General features: G+C 35.3%; 1 protein-coding gene across 1 annotated transcript in view; it reads right to left on the bottom strand.

Annotated features, from left to right (window-relative positions):
* The window catches only part of LOC141426624 (bcl-2-related ovarian killer protein-like), a 53,847-nt gene extending 27,114 nt beyond the window's left edge, over nucleotides 1-26,733 (bottom strand). The window contains exon 1 of the mRNA XM_074085662.1: nucleotides 26,402-26,733. Within this exon, the coding sequence (XP_073941763.1) occupies nucleotides 26,402-26,428 (27 nt within the window). The 5' untranslated portion in view covers nucleotides 26,429-26,733. The remainder of the gene's footprint in view (nucleotides 1-26,401) is intronic.
* Nucleotides 26,734-27,278: the final 545 nt, after the last annotated feature.

The following is a 27,278-nucleotide window of genomic DNA, read 5'->3' as shown; positions in this document are numbered from 1 at the left end:
GATATCCAACAAACTAGTACACTTTTTTAAAAAAATATCAGTTTAAAAAACATGAAATAAAAAAACTTAAATTTAAAATTTAAAAAACCCCGACTCCTAAAAACGTCAGCAAAAATAAAAAAAACGCCCGAAAAAAAACTCCCACAAAAAATGCCGCCAAAAAAATACAACTAAAAAGTAAATAACCCCCCTTCGGGCAGTCGGGTAATAGTAATTTGTGTCACAAGGGAGCAAAATGGTGTATTTACGGCAAGGGCGTACATTGAATCCAGAATGTAGCGAAGGATTCTACAATAGAATCCTGAGCGTAGCGAGGGATTCTAAAGTAGAATCCTGAGCGTAATGAGGGATTCAAGTGTAAACGCCCAAGATGAAAATAATTTTGCTCCCGAGTGGCTCATACAACTTTTCACAACGAGCATTAAGAAAAAAGTTTCGCCATGTCTGTCTGTCTGTCTGTCTGTCCGTCCGCGGCTTTGCTTAGGGCCTATCAATGCTAGAAAGCTGTAATTCTGTACGTAAGTAAACTATGCCAACAAAATGGTACAACTAAAAATTCAAAAATATTTTTTTTTAGGGTACCTCCCATAGACGTAAAGTGGGGGTGATTTTTTTTCTCATCCAACCCTGTAGTGTGGGATATCGTTAGATAGGTATTTTAAAACCATTAGGGGGTTGCTAAGATTTTTCGATTCAGTAATTTGTTTGCGAAATATTCAACTTTAAAGTGCCAATTTTCATAAAAATCGAGCGTCCCCCTCATCTAAAATCTAAACCGATGTGGAAAAATTTGAAAAAAATCAGGATGGTAGTAAGGATATCAAACTTTCAAGGAAAACTATAACGGCTAAGTTTGCTTGAGAATTATTAGTAGTTTATGAGTAAATAGCAGTCTAAGGTATAAAATATACCTAAACTTGGAAGATTCCGTATAAAATACGAAATCCTTAGAAAAATATTACTTAATTTTTTCTTAATGGCTACGGAACCCTATTTTGGGCCTGTCCGACACGCTCTTGGCCGGTTTTTTATCTAAGCGTCGTCGGTGTCGGGGGACCGCTAAGGTTAACTAATACTTTAAAAAATACAACATAATTATGTAATTTAGTTTCCTGTTAACCTTAGCGGTCCCCCGACTCCGACGACGCTTAGATAAAAAAATATTACTAGGTACTTATACTAAATTAGGCTAATTTTGCGGGAAATCAGCATAGTCCCCGCGGGAGAGGGATAAACGAATTCTTCGCAGACTTTTTACTTTTTTAGTTGTCTTTTTGGCGGGGTTTTGTTTTCGGCGTTTTTTTCAGGCGTTTATTTATTATTTTTGCTGGCGTTTTTCCTAAATTTTACTACTTCTTATGTTAATCGATATCACGAGAAAAAATGCAACTTTGGAGCTAAACGCTTAAACTACAATTAACTAAACATCCAAGTAAGCCTCAGGTACGTAAATTGCGCAATAGATATAATTAATTTTTCAATTATTTCGTTATCAGACACAGGAAATCAGTGATAAATTATTACTAAAAGCACGAGTACCTATCTCGGAAGACAACAACAAATAGTTCTACATATATCAATAATTTGAACCGGTTATAAACAGTCGCGCATAAATTTACTTCATTTCCACAGGAAGTGGCGCTAGATTTAAACTTAGAAACTTAAACGTTAAATGTATCGCGCGCGTTAAATGTATGCGTCTAATAATAGTGTCGCGCCTTTTAGATAGGTACCTACCTACAGCTATATGACAAATCTCAAAGAAGTAAATAATAGTATATTACTGCAGAGGGCGGGAAAAGTCATTTCGTGGATAATATGGTTTTGAAGGACGAGTCCTTCAATAGATACGAATCCACGAAATGATATTCCTGCCGAGGCCTGTATACTGCTTTTCTCCAAATATGCGAGGAAATAAAACGAAAACATTATATTTATTCGACACAATATATTTATATAACAATCTACGTACAATCCTAAACAAAATTAACACTTTAATAAAAAATAACACGGCAAAAAATCTTTAGCAAAATGAAATTCACGTTCCCGCCTGAATTTCGATATTAAAGATTTGGGTCCGAATCGTATATTCATCATCATCATCCCAGCCTATATACGTCCCACTGCTGGGCACAGGCCTCCTCTCAGAACAAGAGGGCTTGGGCTATAGTTCCCACGCGGGCCCAGTGCGGATTGGGAACTTCACACGCACCATTGAATTGCTTCGCGAATTTATATTTGGTTCCACATAAAATATAGTAATCAAAATAAATTAAAACAAAATTTATAGGATTAGTAAATATAAATATTAAATATTTTTGCTTTTAGTTAAAGCGGCAATTCCTAAGCGCACAACATAAAAAAACATACCTTTGTTACAAAATATTTGGCAGTCCGAGAAGATAATTAAGTCTAAATACACCTTATTATAACTTGGACACAATCATTTTGACATTAGCTAAACGGACAAATATTTTTTTTTTAATTAAGGTTTTTGTACATTTGGACAATTAGCTGGCTATTTGGTGAATTTTCGGTCTTGGATGAAATTAAAAGTAAAAAACCTGCACAATAATAAACACTTCCCGGACATGTCCGGGAAATAATGTCACTTTTTTAATTATGATTGGTTTTTTGGAGTCTTTTTGTATTTTATATTTCAACTCCAAATTTGTTACTTTTACGGGTATCCCGTGAAACCATATCGAAAATACAAACTGAGACATGGATGCACAGAAAAACCAGAAAAAGAGACCAGCGCTGGGAATCGAACCCAGGTCCTCAGCAATCCGTGCTGCGTGCTCAGGTTAGTAACCTGAGATATGTATGCATAGGAAAAATTCGTGTCTAGATTCCTGTCCAGCGGTGGTGTAGGGGTTATAGCACGCAGCACGGATTGCTGAGGACCTGGGTTCGATTCCCAGCGCTGGTCTCTTTTTCTGGTTTTTCTGTGCATCCATGTCTCAGTTTGTATTTTCGATATGAGTACATTTAATAATGTGACTGTATTCTTGAATGGGAGATTAAATATATTCTTCATATTTATGATGATTACCTACTACAGACAACAATGAAATGAATGTAGTTTTCGGTTTGTGACTTTATGGCCCATGCTATATTATAACTTTAAGCCGCAAGCCGCAAGCCTATGTGTGACTTAGTAGTTGTCAATGTCATACGAGTACAAAACTAATGCCAGTGAAGCACACTTGTTTCATTGCAGCTAGTTGATGCCTGCATGTTCTTAGTTAATACACACATACATATACACATAAATTAGCGAGCTAGCGATTGCATTTAAGCTTTTTTAACAAGCTTATATTAGCTTCACTTCTAACTGTGTAATGTATATATGTATGTAATGGAATTTGATTTTGACCTACTTTTTTGTGTGATATTAATACAATATTTAAATAGTTAGGGATTCCATTACAAATTTTTCGGTATGCTTAAGTAATTGTGTTTTAGCAAGGCTGTTGTTGTGTATAGTAATTAATAATTATTGTGCGGATATTTTTGGAACACGAAATCACAAAAAGATTTAGTAAAGTCTCGGAAAGTAAACACAGCCAAAATTGAACGTCGTCAATCGTTTAACCTGAGCACATAGATACAACTGTTCCTATACGAAGGTGCCCAAGTTTCGTAATATTCCGGTGCTGTTTACGTGAGTTTGTTGACTGTATGATGTTAATAACTGCTTCAGAACAAGGCAATTAATTACCAACAAACATATCGTTGCGCCCAATTTATTACTTTTATGGTTTTCTGGTACCGGATCTGATAGAATATTGTATTCCGCATGAATGGTCATAATCAATAGTATAGGAATGTGGCGTGAAGTTACTGTTAATGGACCAAGGGCTTTGCCCTGTTTCGAGACTTCCGGATATTTGAGTAGGCAGGTGAGCGCGTGATAACACCAAAGGGACCACACCACTAAATAATGTTTGCGGCTATTATGGACGGAGAAAAGGGATGCAGCTATGGGCACTGCGTAGCTCTATCTCTTTCACTTTACTCAAAATCCACGGTTGATACTTCCTAATGGAACTCGTAGTTTTTATCTGTTTATGATAAATAAAACGTGGGCAGCATTCCATTGTGGGAATGAAATAAAGTTTGAATATTTGATACTGAACTCGTTCTACGGAATGACAATATTATTATGGTTGTATTTTATCACACGTTTCAGTTATCAAGAATACTGGATTGCGGACTCTAAATACATTAGCTAACAAGCAATTTAAGTAACCGACGTAGAGCTGGAAATGTAGTGGGTAGATATTAAATCCCACCTTATATCCTTTTAGATAGGTAGGTAGGTATACTTTTATTATTTTCATTGCAAGTGTGCTATGAAAATGAGACACATCATTATTTAGCTATACCTACATAGTTTTAGTTGTGGGCCATATGCTAATGATACAATATGAGCGCGAGTAGGGTTCAAATTGTTTGTCACATTATCTCTCTCACTGCTATAACTTAAGAAGTTTTATGAGTTTCAGGTATGCTGCCGACAAGTGAACTGCAGTCCGTTATCTGTTTAAAAGTCAATATCATGGACACTGGTTTTATTTTTCTAGACATGTTACGTGTATTTAGACAACAATAGCTAGCAAGCGACACCAATACGATCTACATTACAATACGGAACAAGTAAACAGCTGAGAATGAAAAAGATTACTAACACTAAACGGAGTCATGACTTACACATATTTCTACCGGCATAGACGTTCACGTGGGATGTTTCTGAGTACATTAAAACTATATTTTCTGGTCGTTAGTTAACGACTTAAGATAAGAATTTCTCGTACTAAAATCGGCTTAAAACAACAAGAATTTGTTCGAAAGAAATAGGATTCTTTGGCCATTTGCTGTATGATTTAACAATTTCTTTAAATTTTTTATACCATGTATTTAAATTGCAGACTGCTAACACATCAAAACATAATAACAATTAATTTTAATTTTTAATGTTAGCGTATTCGAAATCTTGAAACAACAACTCGTGTATCGAGCATACCATCTCGGGACCCCATCTAACACAAAGTAAACAAACATAAAGTAAATAAGCATAAATCTGCTGCATGTTAATGTAATGAAGCCTTTTTGTTATACATTTTTGATTGTTAACCTATTTTTGAGTTTTCATACTGGTTGTTTAGTTGTGTTTTTTTCAGTGTTTTTTTTTAATGTTTGAATTTTTGTCCAGAGAACGAGGAACAAAGATGACGTTAAAATTTGTGTTGTCAGATTTGGATTTTCCGTTGAAGTGGTATCAACAGTACTTGGCAAGAGTTTTTTCTTTTATAAATTTTCACAGTTTTCGTGGCAAAGCAATCAAGTGGTGTTGTGAAAGTGGTTGCTTACTATCAGTGCATTTAATTGGCTTTCCACCACCCGCTGCGTGCTTGGAGCTTGCCGTTGTTGCTTCGGTTTCAAAAAGCTGGAATCTATTTACTAGTCTCGGGTATGTAATTTCTGTTGTGCTGTGCATTTAGGGTATGGTTAGGTTTCATACTTTATGAATAAGTTCATAGCCAGTTTATCTTTTCAGCTTTCACCAAACGGTGTAATATTTTCCGACATCGTGCCGTGCTCTGCTCACGGCTGCGGGCTAGCAACGTTCTAATTTGTTTTTTCCTTGACGACGTGATCTTTGTCTGGATCCTGTGACGGGATATCCATTCCTCGCCACCCTTGTTCACGTGAAATAATCTAACATTCAACATAATATTACCGTACCTTCTTAAACACTTAATATTACGCTATTCGGTATTACAACTTGTAATCCAAAGTCCCACATCAGTGTCTACTAATTGCTTCCCATAGCGGCGTGCTTTACTTAAATAATTGTTAATTGTCATTATTTATAAGTTTTTTTATGATTTCTTACTAGTTGCTGCAGTTTTCGTGTCACTTTAATAGTAGATTATTGTCGTGGCCTGGAAGTAGGCAATAGCTGGCTGAGTATGAGTATTAAACGGACGAGCTTGCGAGTCCGTTTAACTAATACGAAGCCAGCAATTGCTATTCCAGCCGAGACTAATATAAAGCTTTTCTCAAAAATGGTGAATAATTCTGAAATAGAATAAACTTTTTCTCAAAATATATTGTAAAATTTAATTTTATTCCAATATTTTTCTTATGCTTTCCCGCCTTTTTTCATCAAAAATAAACTGCAGGTGTATTTTTCCACCGATAACACCACAAGCTATTTCAGACCCAATAGAAAAAGTCCGGAGTTTCAATAAAATATCTGATACCGGCCATTAGACTTGGCTGTATACGACTTGTGCCAACATTTCCATGGCCTTTTTAACTTTAAAAAAAAAATTTGACTGATTGCAGGCGCGCTAATTCATTATTGTCGAGCTAGCGCGCCTGCAATCTTTTTAACTTTTTAATTTCTCGCTGACCATAAACTATGCACTTCACCTTCTGATATGTAAAGAATAATGTCAACTTTTACGGACATTTTTGAGAAAAAGATATTATAACTCTGGCGGAACTTTTCAACTTGTAGTAAAGTGGGTTTTATGCGCATAACGACTGACTTAACTATAGGTACGTGTCTCTCCCTGCATAGGAATTGTGTAGCTTGATACTTGTATAAAATGTGCTAATCGAAAACTTAACGCAGCTCGTGCGAAGTCTTGTTTTCGCAGTATTCAAAATTATCAAATTTATTGCGTTTTTTCTAATATATTACCTACTTACTACCTAATATATTTTGTTATTTTTTCCAAATTCCAAATGCCTATAGTAGGCATTCTTATTATTGCGGTAAATTTTGACTTAATGAACAATACGACAACCATATCTCATTTAATTTTTGTTTTAATTTTAAATTATGTACATACCTAACGTTTTTTTTGTACATACATTTTATGCACGACATTGTTCCAATAAAGGCTTGTTAGTATGACAAACTAAACGTTTTATTTATAGTGTATCGCACATAAATATTGTGTTGTGGGGCTTGCCCGAAGTTGCTCAATTTAAATCCTTTTATACCTTTAAATGGTCTACATAATTTTGTTAAAGTATTATAAGCTTAGGTTGATCAAAGTTTCAGCCAATGGTAAATAATGACTAGTTAACAAAGCCGCATTGACATGGTAGAATTGTAATTTTTGTAATATTAAGAATTATATAGCTACTATTATAATCGTACAGACCTACCTCTCTTTTTTTATTTAACGCCTTTATGATATTGACCTCAGTATCACTGTCACTAGAATTAGAGCTGCTGACTGTGCCGCGTCTGTAGAGCCTCATTTTATTTTAAATAATATTTTAAACTCAGTTATGATACACTCAATAAACAAAGGAGAGTCACTTGATTCAAATAATTTTTACAACACTGACTGACTCTGAACTGCAGACACTAATAGGTACGATAACTTTCAGAGACAATACTAAATACGAATAGAAAAGTTCAATATAATTTGGGATTAATTAATGACGTTTACAATGACGTATTAGTAAAAAAGTTACAATCGATATTATTTCAACGTCATACACTAATTGATTTTTAAATATCTGGCTTACGTTTCCATTTATATAATGAAAACTAATTAAAAGAAAATAAATTGGTAAAATTTTTGTGTTACACAAAAAACTCGTGAATTGTTGTTTTCTGTGTAACAATAATACCTATATCGGGTAGCTAATCTTATTCCATGTACTTTCATCGATCTAGCGGCAAATCGAATCGAACAATTTATTTCATGATGTATTTAAAAACAGTTATCCAAACTGGTAAAGCACTTTTTTGATTGACTACATTATATATAATAATAGTGCACGCTTTCGCATTTTTGTAATGAATAATTATATATTTTTTAGAAACTGTACAGATGAAACAGCCATGTCCTCATTCAGGTGCTGGTAGGCATGAGTACCCAGTGAAAATTTAGGGACGGCTGGAGTTTATCAAACAGCTACCAGATGGGAAGCGGACTGAATGTCGAAACGTTCCATAACACTGTCCAGGTAATAATAATAAATATAGCAGGAACGTTTAAGCTTGTTCTTCTGCTACATCCGAGTGGCGGCACTGATCGTAGATGTTATTGATAAACACGCTATTACTAAGGTAATGGTTTGTACAAACATTACACTATCATTATGATTATGACGTATCTGCATAATACACGACCTATGCCCATTATGCAGTCTTGAGTCAAATAAAATTACAGGAATTACTTCAAGCAATTAGGCTAGGTTGCATATTTTGTTAGACAATTGAGTAAAAAACAATATACTGTCGACGAAACTGAAGCGCGGACCAGGGTGGGACCTTTTCATAATCAATTTCGCTATGATTTCTTTGGCAGATACATGAGTACCTATATAAAATGTCAACATGACATCAGTAGCATAAAGGTTGCACGGTGCACCCATACGCGGTTCTGTTTCTTTGATAGTAGGTATACCTACCAACGACACCCAACGATTCAATTAGACGTATTGCTTTATGAGTTATGTCGTTATTCGCTCTTGAAACTACTAGTAGTTCGCGTAACTGACGTTATAATTTCGCAGTCGCAGTTTACTGTTATAATTTTCGTTTTTAGTGGTAAGTTTCTTTGTTGTTCGTTTACTGCGATAATTGTTTACCCGGTGCGCAGGAGCCGGTCGTAAACGGAAACTGATGCGCCATATCTGCGCGCTGCGATAGTTTCATTATACAAACGGAACTTGCACACATCCCGTAACGTTTAGTTTATTCAGTTATGTACTCGCTGAATGTGATAGATAATCGGTAGAAATAACGGGTGTGGCCTGTAATATAAGCAAATAATTAAAACAGCCTCCTCGTCAAACTGAACAACATTAGTTCAGCGACTTTTAAAAATAGTTAGTTTTTTAACTTTTATTACACTTTTAAGTTTATTCCAAGAAGAAATGTAAAGCAAAATGCTTAATGTTTGTAGCGTGACTGGCGACGTCAGTTGTGTTCTACGATGGCGTACATTGATAGCAGTATTTAATTTGTATGAAAAAAGGAAGATTCAAAGACTCCATTATTATTAAAAGTCGCTGAACTGATGTTGTTCAGTTTGAAGAGGAGGATCTATGTTTTAATATTTTGCTCGTATTACTGGCCACACCCGGTATATACCCGGTATATCACGTGAACATGACATACTTTGTATCATATCCTATCAACAACAAGTAATTTTAGTTCAATTTTGCTTTGTTTTTTGTAATGTCGTAGTATTTGTTACTTATTGTACCTATTATATCTTTTAATAACTATTATATCTTTTACCTAGTAGTTCTCAATTAATAATTAGTCAGGCATTCTTTAAAAAAAATATAAAAAAAGTGTTTTAAAACAATGATATCTAAAAGCATATATTTAACTGAACATAATTATATATTACGTAGGAACGTTCTAAAATATTGTAAGTGATTTTTTACCTTATTCCAGAGGTCCGATTGACGTGAAATGCAGCACACAATATGTAAGCCCGGTGAATCGTCAGTGTAGGTAGAAACTCCACAATAGTATTAATGGCATCGACTAGAAACTTGGTAGTATGTATTTTATTTACCTAAGTAGATGACAATCCGAGTACAGATAACATGAAAAGCTATTATATAGCTATTATATTATATTGAACTGTAAATTATTTTTTACCAGAAACTCTTTATTTTTCTGAATGTGTTTATGAGTTACGTAGGTTCCGTACAATCTATGGTTTATCACTGGCCGTGAATAATTCATCCATGTTAACGAATAGTCAATTTAAAACATGGTGTAAGTTGTAACTCGTGTATAATTTGACAATAACCCTTCGATATCTTTTATCCTTATCTGGATCTCTATAATTTCATCTAGTGATGTGATTCTGATTAACTTGCGAATTACATTTCTTGGTACGGGGTCCTTAGGTCCAGCTATCGTAGGGATAATAGTTAATTAAGTAGGGACTCGTTCTTATCTTATCGGCTTGATAGCCGGATGTGTCACGGCAAATCTTCGTCACTTTTTGTTCCAAGAGATCGGCGAAGTGATTAATCTTTTGGTCCCATCATGTCGAGAGCCTAAATTAAATACATTTAAAAAGGGCCCAAAAAGGCCACCTGCTTCAAGTAGCAAAAATGCTAAAAGGGTTTCTATGCAAGCAATTTGCAAAGAACGTGGAACCTGCGGAGATTACATTAATCTTATCTGACTGACTCGCTATTTGGCAAATTAATGAAGTTGGCATTGGCAAACATAGGCGGCCGAACAAATGGCCGGCCCAAGAGAGTTTTGTTCACGCGGATTGATGTTATTTCTAATTTGCAATGAACTAAGTTATTAACACTTTTGAATGTAATGTAATGTATATAAAACAACGAGTTTATTAGTTCAATTCTCTTATATATAGGACTCAGACAGCAGTGGACGTCCTACAGCTGATATGATGGTGATGAGTCCTCATCCTTCAGTGGGGCTTATTTATGCTCAACATTGCATTAAGTATGAACATTTTTGATTTGTAGGGGTGGTCTGCTAAAAATATTTTTAAACACCGCCATATTGAAATTCTCCGTAGCAGCAGGTTCCATCCATAGCTGTAACAGGGAAAATGTGGTTCAGTAACAAAAGGATTACTTTAATATTTTTTTATTTGTGTTTAAGTCAGTATTTTGAATTTTGAGTTAGTGTTATCATAAAGGTTACCTAATACAATTTGTTGAGCACTACAAATAAGTACCTACAATTAGTTAACACATAATACCTGTGAGTACTGTATTTTCGGTCGCGTAATTTGATTTCATATCCATACTATAATATTACTTTAATATGAAAGTTTATACGGAAGGTCGTCATTATCGAAGATAAATCGATGAATCTTTATTTAACTTGCCATTTTGCAGCGTAATTAGAGATAAATAGATATTTTTAGAGCATTTTTGAAAGTTTTACCTGTGAGGGATGAAATAGGGGATGAAAGATCGAAAATCGATGAATAAATGAAACTCGGCAAGAAGAAATAAATACATATTTGTTTGAGCGTTTTTTTTTTAATTCTACCTAAGGCAGGATGAAATAGGAAAGTTTATATGGAAGGTCGTCATTATCGAAGATAAATCCATGAATCTTTCTGTTTAGGTATTTGATATTAACTAAAAAAAAACCGATTAAATGCGAATCGTTTTTAAGGTTCTGGAGCCAAAATGGCAAAAACGGAACCCTTATAGTTTCTCCATGTCTGTCTATCTGTCTGTCTGTCTGTCCGTGCGCGGCTTTGCTCAGGGACTATCAATGCTAGAATACTGTAATTTTGCACAGATATATAAATGAACTATGTCGACAAAATAGTACAGTTAAAAATTCAAAAAAAAATTTTTTAGTGTACCTCCCATAGACGTAAAGTGGGGGTAATTTTTTTTTCTCATTCAACCCTATAGTGTAGGGTATCGTTGGATAGGTCTTTTAACACCATTAGGGGTTTGCTAAGACGATTTATCGATTCAGTGATTTGTTTGCGAAATATTCAACTTTAAAGTGCAAATTTTCATTAAAATCGAGCGTCCCCGCCCTCTAAAATCTAAACCGGTGGGTGGAAAAATTTGAAAAAATTCAGGATGGTAGTATATCAAACTTTCTAGAAAAACTATAACGGCTAAGTTTTCTTGAGAATTATTAGTAGTTTATGAGTAAAAAGCCTAAGGTATAAAATATACCTAAACGGTGAAGATTCCGTAGGTATACGTAAAATAGCCCTCTTGTTCTGAGAGGAGGTCTGTGCCCAGCAGTGGGACGTATACAGGCTGGGATGAAATCGACACCTCCTACGTATACTGGTACAAGTGCATAATCATAAATTTACAGGAGAGCTGTTCAAAGGTTCCAAAACCTGTAACTTTCTCATTTGATGATATAACTTTTCAAAATTTTGCATTGGTTCCAAAGAAAATATTTGCTTTCTACCTGTATTCATGGAATTTTGAAAATTCTTATAGTTTTTGAGAAAATTGCAGATACACTACTATACGCGTATTTTACATCTTGTAGTTGTGCGGTATACTGAGCTAATTACCACTTGCTCCAGTATACGGCGTAATGCGTAGATTACTGATCTAACGATATTTTTATATTGTATATGAATTTTTAGATGAAATACTTATATGGCTTGCAATGAACAATAAAACAGATGCTCTTTTACCTTCATCTATTGATTTATAAACGTTTTTATCACTTGCATCAATATACGCTAACATTAGCATGCCACTTGTACCAATATACCGCTAGTAATGTTTTAAACGTGCTATACAAAATACAGAAATATACCTTTATAAAAAACCTCACTTGAAATATAAATGGTTTTATAAAGAAAAGTAATTGTATTAAGTGCTTTAAATTAATGGAAGCCCATTCAATGGATTCGTATTCCTGTTCAAATGTGTACTCGTATTTTATTGTGAAAGGTTCCTCATGTGATACATATATCGCATCGCACCCATTTGTATCCACATAACGGTTTAGCTTTTTGTGCCTCTTCAGGGTTCCGTACCCAAAGGGTATAAACGGAAACCCTACTACTTTATACTACTTCGCTGTCCGTCCGTCTGTCACCAGGCTGTATCTCATGAACCATTATAGTTAGACAGTTGAAATTTTCACAGATTATGTATAACTGTAGTCGATATAATATATATATAACAATGAATAGATCAGAATAAATATTTAAGGGGCCCCCATACAACAAATGTTTTTTTTGCCATTTTTTTGCTAATCCTAATGAAGTTGTATAGATGGTACGGAACCCTTCGTGCGCGAGTCTGATTGGCACTTTGCTTAAGACAAGCTTTGACATTAAATATTGAGTCAAAGTCAAAATATCTTTATTCAATTTAGATTGTAACAAGCACTTATGAATGTCAAAAAATTTACCACCGGTTCGTAAAAACCTCTGTTGAGAAGAGTCTGGCAATAAACCTAGGTATATTTTGTAAACAGATTTACAATCATATTTTAGTGATATCTATACATCACAAGTATTTAACACAACTACATATTTAAAACAGTTCTCAATTCGCTATTTGGAGTAAGCACTCGCCAATGCGGATCGGAATTATTTCCAAATTTCCCTATCCATGATATAATCATTAATTTTAATAATACGCCTTATATATTAATGTCTTCTTGACAATAGATTTAAATTTTGTGTCTGCTTCTGAGTCTTGGGAAACTTCTATAACTTCATACGGTTTACCCGTTTTCGCCATATACATAGCCAGGCACCATTCCTTAGGTGTGTATAAAAAAATGTGTATAGGGTGTTATTAAAACCCTGTACTATACTTTAAACCACATTAGGGCTACTAATTACTAACATGATCCAAGTAGAAAAATACTGCGATTCGAAAAAAAAAGTTTTGTATGGAAGTGGAGTCGCAAGAAGACTTTCTAATTTCGATGTTTTCCCACTTATATCGTATTAGTAATCAGTAGCTCTAATATGGGTTACAGTATAGTACAGGATTTTTTTTATCAACCTGTAGGTATATTGAAATTTACTATTCTCATTTTAATTTAAGCATGCATGCCTTCGCCTTCTTTTTGGGGATGCTCAACTACCAAAATGCAATGTAATACTGCAATGTTATATTTCTAGCACGCGTACATGTAGGTATAGCCGAGGAAATTGAATCACGTACTGGTACTGGGGTGGAACCGTTGTACTACCAATGTTATGTTGACATCCCATACATTTGCCAAAGAAATCATAGCGAAATAGATCACGAAAAGGTTTCACATTGGATTTAGTTTCCATGACTGTCTATGAGAAATACGGCTATTGTGGTCTTGCCAAACCAAAACATGTTTTTTTTATATATACTATCAAATTATGTGCTCGTAGAACATTTTAAACGGTCCGCACGCAGCGACGGCTAGCGCGTACACTGAGGCAACTGCCAGTTACACTCGACTTCCCCGGCCCCGCGACAAAATCGGTGCCGCGTATAGTGGTGCATGTCGGTTGCCTCAGCATACGTTGTACCGATTAGCAAAACGGTGTTAGATGCATTCATATACGTCACTTTATTTCCAAAACTATTAGGAATATCCGTCCAAATTTTTTGTGGTAGGTAAATAAGGAAATATTAATCACAAAATTGCAAAAAACTAAAAATCAGAAATTTGTCACTTGTACCAGTATACGTAGGAGGTATCGAAATAATCTATGATACAATAGTTTAATATCAACTGCTCCTTTTACGAAAGATTGCTTTTTCCGATGCAGAGACGTTCATTATTGAGGAGTCCTGGTGCTTCACCACCCGTTTTACCATATGCTTAGCAACTGTGTCTAAGTAATTAAAATTCAACCCGTGAAATACTTGCTATTGAGTAATAACTCTGATGGTCAACTGTGGTCTTCATCATCAGTTCCACTTCACCAAATGATGATTTTCAAGAGCAAATGCACGAGCTACTACTAAATATGTATATCCAATTTACTATAGGTGTCCCTACAAGATTTGAAGAGTTCTCTTGATTTCCTTAAGATCCAATCATCAGCAGGGCTACTGCGAAACTCGAAACTCGAAGTTCGTATCGTACCATCCCTCTCGCTCTCGTATTAATTAAATAGTAAAAGTGTCAGAGAGACCGCTCGACACGAACTTCGAGTTTCGAGTTTCGTAGTAGCCCTGCAGATTAAGATTTGGTGCTTATGGGACGTAATTGAAGACATTCCTAGACAAACGCAAAAAAAAATCAAATCGGTTCATAATGACGGGATTCTGAGGTAACAAACATAAAAAATAAAACCGAATTGATAACCTCCTCCTTTTTTGAAGTCGTTTTAAAATTATCTACTTGTAAATAGTGGTATCCATGGTAAATAAACATAATTAAATGATTCCAGCTTTGTCGTTAAAAGGAAAGCCAATATTCGCACAGGATGAACCACTCAGAGTGAATGCAAGATTTTCATAACTTAGAATAAAAAAATACTGATATATTAAGACTTATACCTTTATACCATTTGGCGCTAATCTGGAGGGACGTACTCCGAACTATGTTCCTCTTGAAGAATCAAGGGAAACTTTTCAAAGGATTATTATTTAGCAAACTTCGCTGTAGATACAATTTACTTATCAGTGTGTCGAGTATGTACCTATGCACGCACGTTTTCAATCACATACTTTCTGTTACGAATTCAATTAGTTACACATTATTGAGTCTTAGAATCCAAAATAACGAATGTTAACAAATTTTATTGATTCACACTTATTGACATTAAATACGGGTAGGTCTACCCGTGATTACGATACATCTGACGTGTTTTGTTTTACAAATACATAAAAGAATACCTACTGTTTAGTCTATTGACTGACTGACGTATCGTACATTATGTTAATTGGCTGTTAGAAATACGAGTCAATTAGGATTATTAGCTCATTTAATACTAACCATAATTAGTGAATAATAAGATTGGCACCTTTCCATTGTTATTCGTTATTCATCGCAATTAATTGAATTATCAAGTAATAAAAAGCCGTTTCGTGAGTATACCTTTAGATATCAGATATCAGTAGCTTTACTTAAAAAAAATCAAAGGTAAAGTAGAGGTGGCGTAAGACTGTGGTTTATGTATACTTATAGAAATACGTTACGAACTCTTTTGATAGGTACTTTATGTATTATACTTCAAAGTTCAAAGACTTTTACATAATCTATTTTTATTACGAAATGGTAAACTTTCTTTGTGTTTTTATTAGTATCCAAGAGGTAGGTCTCCGGTTTGGTACCAAACCAATTATTCAAATATACTGAGCGGCAAAAAATCTGGCCCTCAAATGTATGCAAAATCGGTAATTTTGTATGAAAGGTGGGCCAAATTTTGTGCCTCTCAGTATATTTTCATTGATAGGAAGCCACACTGTCTCTGTTTAACATAGACTACTTAAATTCTGGGAAAATGCAATGTTATAACTAAAGGTTCTTTGTCTAAAATAAAGCGCTCGCAGCCGTCCCCCCATGCCTTCCGCAACGACGTAGATAGCTGTACGCTTTTCAAGATTTGGGCGGTTGAATTTTGGGTTTCGTTGTATTCATATTATACGAAAAGTATAGCACAGAAATCAATGATATTTTACAATCAAGATATTTATTATATTTTTTATGCCTGTGGTTTTTTCGATTTTTGTACAGTTGTCATCTTTTTTTTGTCAACTTTTGAGCTCCTGTAATTCTGATATTGCACATTCATATGAAAATCTGAAAAGCTACAGGCATAGATAATTACGTCTAGTCCATACTTACAAAATTTAATCTATTTCTGTTGCCTAGTTTTCAAATGAGACCGGGACTACGTTTGTATGGGGAATGGAATGAAGAGACTTCTCTTAATGCACAATGTACTATTTATGTTCGGGATACGATGACTTCAGTCTTGGCTTCGTGAATAAAGTAAATGAATGATGATCGGGTTTGATTGTGTAACTAGTTAGTGTTGTTAACTCATGGCTTCGCACGCGTGATTAGATCCAACAGTTGAACTAAAATTCCGGGATTTTACTAAATTCCCATGAGAACTCCTAAAAATTATATCGTGGTCTTCGCCACAGGGTTACTTATATTTAATTTTGTAGGATATATATTGTTGACTTTGATTGTACGGAATCCTTTTTAAGCGAATCCGACTCTCACTCGGCCAGTATTATTACTGGTAGCGGTAGCAGAGGAGCAAAGTAAAAGGTTGTAGATGATTATATGTTACCTATTTGAGCCTCATGAATCAGTAGGTATAGAGAGATACAATTATAAAAAGGCAGAGTATACAATAAGCAGTCTTAATACTAAGTATAGCGGTTTCTAGTAGTAGACAGCCATTTAATAGGTACATAAGTATTGTTTAAGTTTAGTTATTTAAAACAAAACGAACAGAAAAGGATACCAAGACAGCCGGCGATCAAGTTATTTAAAACTTTACTATAGTTACCAAAAGCGACAAAATTAGTTTTAAAATAAAAGACTTTAAGAATATTTCGCCTAAAGGCCTGTTCTTTAATAACTTAGTTAGTATTTTATGAAAGACTTCACAATGTCACCCGTAGAGTTAAAATTAAATCAGACTTACACATGCTGCTTTGAACGTTAATTTTATTAACCGACTTCAAAATCGGAGGAGGTTATCAATATGGTTGTATTTTTTTATGTTTGTTACCTCAGAACTCCGTAATTTATGAACCGATTTGAAATTTTTTTTTTGCGAAAGCATAGGAATGGCTTCAATTAGGTCCCATAAGCACCAAATCAGGATCTGATGATTGGATCTTAAGGAATTCAAATATTGTAGGGACACCTATGGTAAATTCTTATTTCGTAGCAACTCGTGCATTTGCTCTTGAAAATCATCATTTGGTGAAGTGGAACTGATGATGAAGACTACAGTTGACCATCGGAGTTAATTCTCAATAACAAGTATTTCACGGGTTGAATTTCAATTACTTTAACACAGTTTCTAAGCAATTTATGCTCCTCGTAATGCATATATAGGTACTTAGTAAAATGAAACGGGTGGTAAAGCACCAGGACTCCTCAATAATGAACGTCTCTGCATCAAAAAAAACAGCAAAGCAGTTGACATTAAACTATTGTATCTTAGATTATTTACAATAAAAAGCGAGAAAAAAAAATATAACAAAAAATTTAACAGGCTACAAAAAAACCATGAAAATCTGATATTAATCATGATAGTCGGTTCAAATTTTTTGTTATAATTTTTTATCAAGTTTGATATACTTAAATGGTGATTTATTTTAATATCCATCCAATCTCAACAATTACTTAGTTATTTCGTTTGTCTGATTTACGAACGCTAATAAAACGAAATGAGTAAAGTTAAGCCACGTTGAATATTTCATTGTAATAATTAAATAGTACAACTTGAATTCTTATTCCGTAAAATTTGGCCGGCTCCATTAAATATTTTGTATTCCCTGATAAAGTACCTAATACCCACCCATTGTATAGCTTTAAATGGAGAATTTACGTTTTGGTCGGTCCTAGAAGCTCTTTAAAATCTTATTTGGTTAACTCTGATCTTCTTTTGGTAAAAAGCCGTTAAAAATATAACTGCAGCTCGCATGACACTGTACAAATTCTGGTGACCGAGGTTTACCTAGCATGCGTGACGTCATCAGGCATTGTGTCGAGATACTGTATTGGGCGAGCGCACATGTGATATCGTTTGGTTTCAATTCTGCTTTTCCGCCTGCACAAAGAAAAAGTATGAAATCGGGGTGATTTATTTGTGTCTACCAATTAGAACTTCATGTTCCGGTCAGTGCAGAAAATCCTTGCGGTTTCCCTTAGTACCTAGACTTTTATTTTCTTTATGTATATGAATCCTACTAACTGAGATAGAATCTCGCTCGTGTTGTGCTTTGATATCGCGGTGTGTTTCCGAATACAGATCGTGGTGAGGACACAGAGGAGGACTACAATAAGTTTGGCATACTAGTACTAATTTCGGAGAGTTATGCAGTTAATGAACCGATCGCGACATTCGCGACTGAGTCGTTATGCCTCAGTGAGCAATGTCAAACCACAAAATCTGTGCAGCGTCCAATGTCCAAATATATCAATGTCACGGTGAATTAGTCAACCGAGAAGAAACGAGTTTTATAGTTCGTAGTTTTGTATCATCCGAAACATTACCTGAATAAATGCATAGGTTTCCGAAAGAAATTACTGTTGTGATTATGGAATGCACGCAATTAAACGTCGAAATTGTAAAATTTTAAGCCAAATAATTTCTTGGATTGTCATTGAGCATAAGCAGAAACGGTGATAAAACACTTACTGAAATACTGCACCTTTATGGACTTACTTAGTTTACGTCAAATTAATGACATGTAAACTTCGGATATCTATAGAGAGTTGTTGCATCTACTAGAAAAAGGATAGTTTCCTCTTTTTTCTAAAGATGCCATCGTACAATTTAAAATTTTGGGGTGTTTCCAAAACTTAAAACTTTTTAATTTTTTAGAAAAGAAGCCGAAATTAGCCGAGTCTCCTTCCAAAGATCGATGTGCAATCTTTATGGCCGGGTACTGTAACTTTTAGTGAATCTGTACTTTTAATAAGTAACTCAAAAGACACATTTATTTGTTAACTAGCTTTTGCCGGCGACTTCGTATGCGTAGATTTAGATATTTACACAATACCCCATAGCACAGTCGAACCATTTGAGTCCTGTACCACTACCATAAGTTTACAGTGACGTACTCGATAGCGACGGCGTAAATTATTTGTAGAGGCGCTGTACAACTCTTCATACAAATAATTTACGCCGTCGCTATCGAGTACGGTCACTGTAAACTCATGGTAGTGGTACTGACCCACCGTAGATCGTTCTCACAGTAAGTGTCATAATAAATTCCCTCGTCAAGCAATGCGATGTCACTATGACTTTTTCTACGAAAAGGTTTCCCAGTGGGTCACGATTCATTTGGTTCGAGTGTATCTAAGTAATGAGATTTTCTCATTTCACATTTATCTGTCGTGTTGTGTCGTGAGTGTTGCCAGGTCCGATTTGTTTTAAATCGGTACCTACATAAGGCAAAACAAATCGGGATTTAGGGTTGTAGATCGGGACAAACAAAAAACATTATTTATAGTTGTAAATCTCTATTTAATCTAACAGAATAACAATCAGCCTTGTTGGACTATTGTGTGTATGTAACGGTACTCTAATTTTTCGCAGAAAATTGTTTCGCCGATTATTAGTTCCCAACCAACTTTTCGCAGAATTTCATTTTGCCGAATGATCACTTGCCAAGTTATCAAAATATTTAGTTTTACTTCCCAACCTCACAGTTACCAACTGTACGTTTGGTCTGTTTGTTATAAAGTCACTTTTAAAAATGATAACTTTCGTTTAGAAGACTGTTTTGGTTGGCATCATATTCATTTCGTTGTACAATGTTTCCCAAATTTTTTATTGAATAAGGGTTTCGTTTAGTAACTATGTAATAAGCAGGGGTCGGACAAAAAGTGCGGATGACGTAAAAATGACGTAATCTTGCACACAAGATGATGTTTTTATTTAAACTTCCGTGTGACATGTAGTAGTAACATTAAGTAAGTAGCATTAATGAAGTAATAAAATAATCTATTGAATCAGGCGTTACTTTGAATAAAATAATCGTAAATAAATCAATGGAATTCAGTGAATAAAATACATTTCATATCGTTTCATAAAGAGGTTAATAAATGATAAGTGATAATTGTTTATGAAAATTAAAAATGCTATTTGAAATCATCCTATAAGTGGTTTGACGTCATCGGCACTTTTTGTCCGACCACAGATAAAAAGCAATTTGGATAAGCACAACATTTCCGTTGTGTTTTTGTTTATGCACCAATAAAGCGTTTGTTAATCAAAATTGTGTGTTAGATTTCGAAAAAGCTGTAATTATAAAAAATGTAACATTAAAAAATAAAAAATTGTTTCTAGCACTCGCCGGCCGCTGCCGCGGCATGCTCGCTTCGCTCGCTCGGCTTCGTGCGCTGATTGCTCACGGTTAACCTAACACGCTCCTCCTCGCTTCGCTCGTCGTCGCACCTAACTGAACTTTGTCACACATTAGATTTCTGTTGCTATACTTTTACAAAACACTATTTGTAATTCATATTGCCAATTAAAAAATGGTGTGTAAATCTTACTTAGTTTGTGTTTGGCTTACGTACGAAAAAGACGAAAATGTTATTCGTTCAATAGTTGTTTGACCTAGTGAAAGATTTGACAAAATGATAAGTTTTCCAAACGTTTTGAGTCATTATGATATTCTGCTTTATTATAATCCGACCACATAACGACACGTTGTCATACAAAAATTTGGTAATAGTTAGTTGTCAAAGTGATACATCGGCGAAACGTTGGTTGACAAGTGATATTCGGCCAAATGAATTTCTGCGAAAAGGCAGAATACCGTATGTAACACTTTATTGGACAAAAATCTCATGATCGCGGACATGGCGGAGCGGTCTCGCTCGCACGTCTCTGATTTCTCTCTCTCATTCTCTAGAATTGAAACAAAACCATAAAATTCAATTCAATACCAACCTTTAGCGCTAGTGATGTGATACGTGCTATTTTGAATGATTTGTCGCATTCGATATAGTGATGTGATGCTGATGCGTAAAATATACCTATTTTTATCCTAATGATACTGATTTTTGATTTCATTGATTTATTGGGACATTTAGCGTCCCGATTAGGTACAAATCGGGACGCGTCCCCAGACCCCTGAAAATCGGGACGTCCCGCGCAAATCGGGACACCTGGCAACTCTCGTGACGCATCAGAACGGTTTCATACATTTTATATGGTTGCGTTCACATTTATCTCAATGGGGTCACGGCTTGTGTTTTGTCGCATCACGCTATAGAGAGAAAGAGACAGAGAGCATCACGACACGACAGATAAATGTGAATGCGGCTTTAATATTCCACATTATCCGATTCTATGAGATTTTCTAAAAATTCATTCAAACTGCGGATATTTTTTTTTCTAGCCTACAATAGCGTCCCACTGCTGGGCAGCCTCTTGCCGTTTCTCCTCTTGCGGATAAATATCAACTGAAAAACCTGTTCACTAAGTTTCACATCTACCTATGTAGCTAAGTAGCACGATCTCAAGGAATACAATTTTACATACAAGAAGGCATGATAACGTGTACAAAATGCAAAGAGTATCTTCTATAATATAAAAGTGAACCGCTAGAACGGAAAAAAAACGAGAGAACAGAGATATACTTAAAACGTCACTTAATAAATACGATGATTGATGGACGGTCGCCAGTGTTCGGAAAGGTTCACCCTCGTAAAAGCTAATTTCACAAGGCATACCAACGTTAGATATAATTTTCATTAGCCCTAATATCATGCCAGCTAAACTTGTATGTCCGAATTGATTACTAGACCTAAAGCTTTTCACCCTAATGGTTACTTGTACTAAACATTAAATGCTCCAGTATAACTAAAACTAATAATGATTATTCCTTGCTTGAGAGGCGATAGGTCAAACCACTAGGCCACCACGGCTTCCACCGGGATTTTAGTGATTATTAATTCATATTTCCATTCGTCCCGTTTTATTTTTCAAAGTCAAAATATCTTTATTCAATTTAGGCTATAACAAGCACTTATGAATGTCAAAAAAAAAAACTACCACCGGTTCGGAAAAACCTCCGTGTAGAAGAATCCGGCAAGAAACTCAACGAAGTATATATATTTTTTTTAAACATAGTTACAATATTATTAAATGATATGTATACATCACAAGTATTTAACACAACTTTATTTTTAACACTGCCATCTGACCTGGGGGCCTACCAAGATCTTTTCATAAACGATCCAAACGCAGAGCAGTCCAATTTATGTAGGCACCTAAACTGAATCGTCGAAATTGGTACCACGACGTTTATTTCTCAGAGTTGAGTCTCAATGGTTTACAAGTGAATGAAAGACCGATATTGTCTCTGGTCCAAAACTGAAACGCTTTGTGAAACGCTAAGTTGCGAAAGGGATGCCGCTATATGCAAACCAAATATTGTATACTAAAACCTCTTTATTTTGGAAAACCATAACTCTATGTCATTCCGTGTTCTTAGCAACCGTTGTGTTGATTACAAATAAAATGTTTACGCTGTCACTAATCCACGAGTCTCTGTTCTCACTGAAAAATTAGTTTTATCAATGAGGAGTTAAGAAGCACAATGTCGTGAGTACCTATGAAAAGTTATAAAACTTGAATAAAAGTTTAAAAGTTCTTGAAATTTAAAAATATTCCAAGTAAAACATTTAAAATTTCAAAAGAATTGACAGAATGAGTAACTTATACTGAATCGCTAAATTTGATACTGAAGCGATTCAATTCCCACTCAAGTTAAGCGTCATGGTACGAAAACCGCTTGAAGTGAGTGAATGAAAATGTCTGTATCGCTGTCGCTGAACTGTGCTCGAACTGAATCGCAAAAGTAACCTAAAGCCTAAACTGAATCGCATTAAGAGAGCGTGGTAGGCCCCCAGTACTTTTTTTGTATTTTTCCCTATTTTTTTTTAATTAAACGACTGTAAGTGGGTGAAATCGATTTGCAAGATTTTGTAAAATAAAAATAAGAAGTTAAAAGCTCCAGACAAGTACCTACTAGAATAAGTAGGCCAAAGTTATTTAAGAATACATAGTCCATGCTCTTGACTTGACGCCGAATTCAAAGAGACACAAGGCTTGTTTTTCAAATTTTAGATAAACGATTCAGATAGTGGCGGCATAAGGAGTGAGCATTGTGATTAATATCTACCGTGAACTATGACTGTAGCACTTCCTTGCCGCAGATCAATCTTTGTCATTGTGTATATTTTTCTTTCCATTGTTGTGTTCACTTTGAGGCTCACATGTAAAACAGTTTTCATCCGACATCAAAAAGGAGGAGGTTCTCAATTCTTCTGTATATATGTTTTGTGTTTGTTCTCGTAACTCCGCCAATTGTGGGCCGAATTTCAAAATTCTTTTTTTGTTCTAAAGGACATACATCCGAGGTGGTCCGATTGACATCTCTTAGGGAGGGATTTTAGAAAAATCGAGGGCAACCTTCTAATTTTAAAAGCACATCTATAGCGATTTTGGCATTTATAATACCAATTCAAGTATTTACATTCAGAAGATATAATTTGGTGAACTGGAAACTGATAAAGAAGACCGTAGGTACCGGTACTCTGTTATAAAATAATATAACTATGCCGTATTTGAGCTTAATGGAATCGTTGTGAGATGCACTTTGGCTACAAATCACTAAAAACAATATAGTTATGGTATTATGTGTAGGTAAACATGAGTAGTATGTATACAGTCGCCATCACCATTTATAAATAATATTTTAAAATTTAGTATAACGGCATAGAATCTGTCTGGTTTCTCTAGAGTCTAGGCACAGACATTAGGCAATTTTAAGGTAACTTTCGTACTAAAATTATTTGCCGGTAGGTAATTAATCTAAAATAGACGTCGACAACCCTAAGTGTCCGCGCCGGAGTAGGCAGTTAAGTTTCCTAAAGGGTCGGAGTGAACTTACTTCTCCTCTTTTACTATGTTACTGATAGGCATTCATTTAATTTTGTTAGATCTACCCATGCGCCCATTGCTTGAAACGTCAAGACTCACATTTGCAAAATGCACAAAAAGATTTTTTTTTATTTCTCGGAGGCTGCTGCCAAAATGTGATATTCGAATGCTAATGCGAGGTAAATGAAATATAGGTCGTAATAATTTACCAACAGGGTATTCTGACAAACTTTAATAAAAATATGAGGTCCTTAAGAGTATTGAAGCGTGCCGCCATAGAGTCTAACCTGCTGTGATTTAGTTAGTCTTCGGGTCACCACACTCACGTGTGAAGAGTGGGAGAAAGAGCCCATGTATTGACAAGATAACGAGTAAACATCAAAAGACAAGTTAGCTAGAATAATGTTCAATGTGGCAATTTTTTACATGCTTTATATTAGCTATACCTACTTGTAACTATAATATATCGATGATGACAATACAATAAATGTACCATCGAGCAGATCTGATGATTCAAGACGGAACAACGGAACCTGTACCCTTAGTGTAAGTTTTCGGTTACAAAATACGTCGTAAATATTGCGATGTTCGTGTTTCCATACAAATTGAGCTTTTAACGCGAACGCGACCGAGACGTATTTTGTGACCGAAAACTAACACTAAGGGCACTGGCCGTGTTTAGGCTTGTTAGTCTTCTTAGGGTCTCCCTACATCTATTAACTGACGCGGTATCGGCTTAAACCAATCGAAAAACTTTTTATGTCCACGTAATAAATACGAAAAAGACGTCGATCGGCTCGGCCGTCGCGAAACGACGTTTACCGACGGGGAGATGTTTTTTTCGCTCTTATTGCGTGGACATAAAGCGTTTTTTGGTCGGCTTAAGCCGATTCCGCGTCGATAGATGTGGGGAGACCCTTAGTGTGGACTTTGGATTGGATCCAGAATGGTACCCAGAGTCTGACGATGGAGTAGTCATGCAAATTTAGCGTCAAAGCTTGTTTTTAGTTCTTTAATTTAACTAGTGACGCAGAATTGTAAGCAAAAGATTTTGTAAACATTTAGCATGCTACACACTGGTAATCTAATGGTAACCAAACTAAGCCAATTAGGCTGTCGTCGATATGATAATTTCGTGCACGAAGTATAACAAGGTGCAAAAATAACGCCGAAGGAACAAGCTATTGCTAACTTAATGAAATTAATTTCGTAGGTAATGTATTATAATTATATCTACCTAAGTTTTGTTAAACGGGAAGGAAGATGAGTGACTAACTAATTAACATTAAGTCATTGTCATGAGGAGGGAATCTCCAGGGCATATCAGTAATACAGGCTAATGAAATTTGCACTTTGTAAGTAGTGCAGATGCAGACTAATAATGATTAGGTAAACGGCCCACTCGTGTTAGTATGTTGCTAAGCCTAAAGTGACTAGAACCCTAAATCAGACCCTGGGAATCCCTTAGCAATTACCATTTATGGTTAGTGAGTATATCTCCATCTTCATATCGAAGGATTTATGGCAAAGCAATGGACCTCAAACTAGACAGTTAACGTCTTTTTCCCGATGGTATCGCTTTCATTATCCTAAGATGACCATAACTACCATAACTTTGCGAAATTTGGTCGTTAGGTGTTAATTAAACATCATATTCAAACAAATACATATAATACCTAGGTATATATTTTTAAACTAAGTCTCAAAAGAAAACATTATATAAGACCTTTAATTTGAGCTTCTATACTACCACGAGGTTAATCAATACCTAGGATTATAGCAGCATTTAATAGGTATCTGGTCTAGATTAGTTTAAGTTTAACCCGATAGTTAAGTACCCACTAATTAATAACGTACTATTTTATTGCCTTTCAAACAAATGATGTCGTAAAATTATAATAATTTTGGATTTGAAGAAAATTTTAATAGTTTTCTGTGTATATAGGGCAATTAAATATTATTTGAGTTTCAATTAAAAGTTTACTTAAGACTGTTTACTTAAGGAAGAGTTAAGTTAATCTCGTTACTCGATAAAATGGTTTACCTACTCATGGGGCTAAGGTATTTGATTAAATAGCTATTCTTGGACAACCACTTTCATCTCGTAGAATTTTAAGTGACTAATTCCATACTGTGCCATGAGATTAAATATATAAAATATATTTAGATGAATTTATTTATTTAGTAGGTACACATTCACATAATTCGACAAAAATGTGCCTATTCATCAGTTCTATATTTGTGTTTGTACAAAAATGTGTGTATTCAAAATTCTAATTACAAAATTGTAATTTAAGTCATACCTTCTTGGCGACTTCTAATGCATCCATATTCACAATATCAGCAGCATCGCACAATGCACCCAGTCTCGTCACCGATACATAATGTATGATGCGTACAACTAAAAACTTGGTTAACTGGAATATCTGCTTGAATCTAATTCCGGAAACCTGTACAACTACTTGTCACTGATGTTTTAAAGTTTAACTTATTGATTAAAACTGAAAATATGTAGTTGGAGGCATTTCTTTGGTCCCGGCCGGCGTTTTGTTTTGTTTGAGTGCTGATAAGACGCGCTGGTCGTGCTGCGTGCGTGCTGACGGCACTGGCGGCGCGCGCGGCCTGTGATTATCAACTAAACATATGACTACACTACGCTATACGACCGGCGACCACTTTCCTCTATGCATCTTAACGACACGCTGTATTGTTGATTCGTCAAGCGCGCTCCATCGCCGCTTGGAGATTCTATTTAGCGCGGCCCGTGCACCTCATGTTTACAATGTACCTACAACTAAGTGACAAGGACGCTGGTTATTGAGTATTTAGTTTAATGACACAATAATATTGGCAGTGAAATCTTACAGCTCTATAGGTAAATGTTAATAATAATATAGGTAGCTTACAGCCAAAGTGATTCACCACACCATTATGTAGCCGAGCTATGCAAACTGTATCACTATGAAATGTCATTTTCACTTCTTATGCTCGTAAAGTTGGTATTTATGCTAGATCTAGGCGACATAAAAATGCAGTAATGCTGTAGTGAAATTGTGTCCCCCTGCCGCACACCCCTGCCAAGAGGCACGGGGTTGGTTTTTTCATGCATACGCACCTGCATTGTCGCGGACTTGTACAACTCCCGGAGTACATCCACATAGCCACTAGAAACCCCACAAC

Source organism: Choristoneura fumiferana, chromosome 3 (assembly GCF_025370935.1).
Source record: "Choristoneura fumiferana chromosome 3, NRCan_CFum_1, whole genome shotgun sequence".
NCBI lineage: Eukaryota > Metazoa > Arthropoda > Insecta > Lepidoptera > Tortricidae > Choristoneura > Choristoneura fumiferana.
The sequence above is the reverse complement of the archived record's forward strand: the minus strand, read 5'-3'. Positions and strand labels throughout refer to the sequence as shown.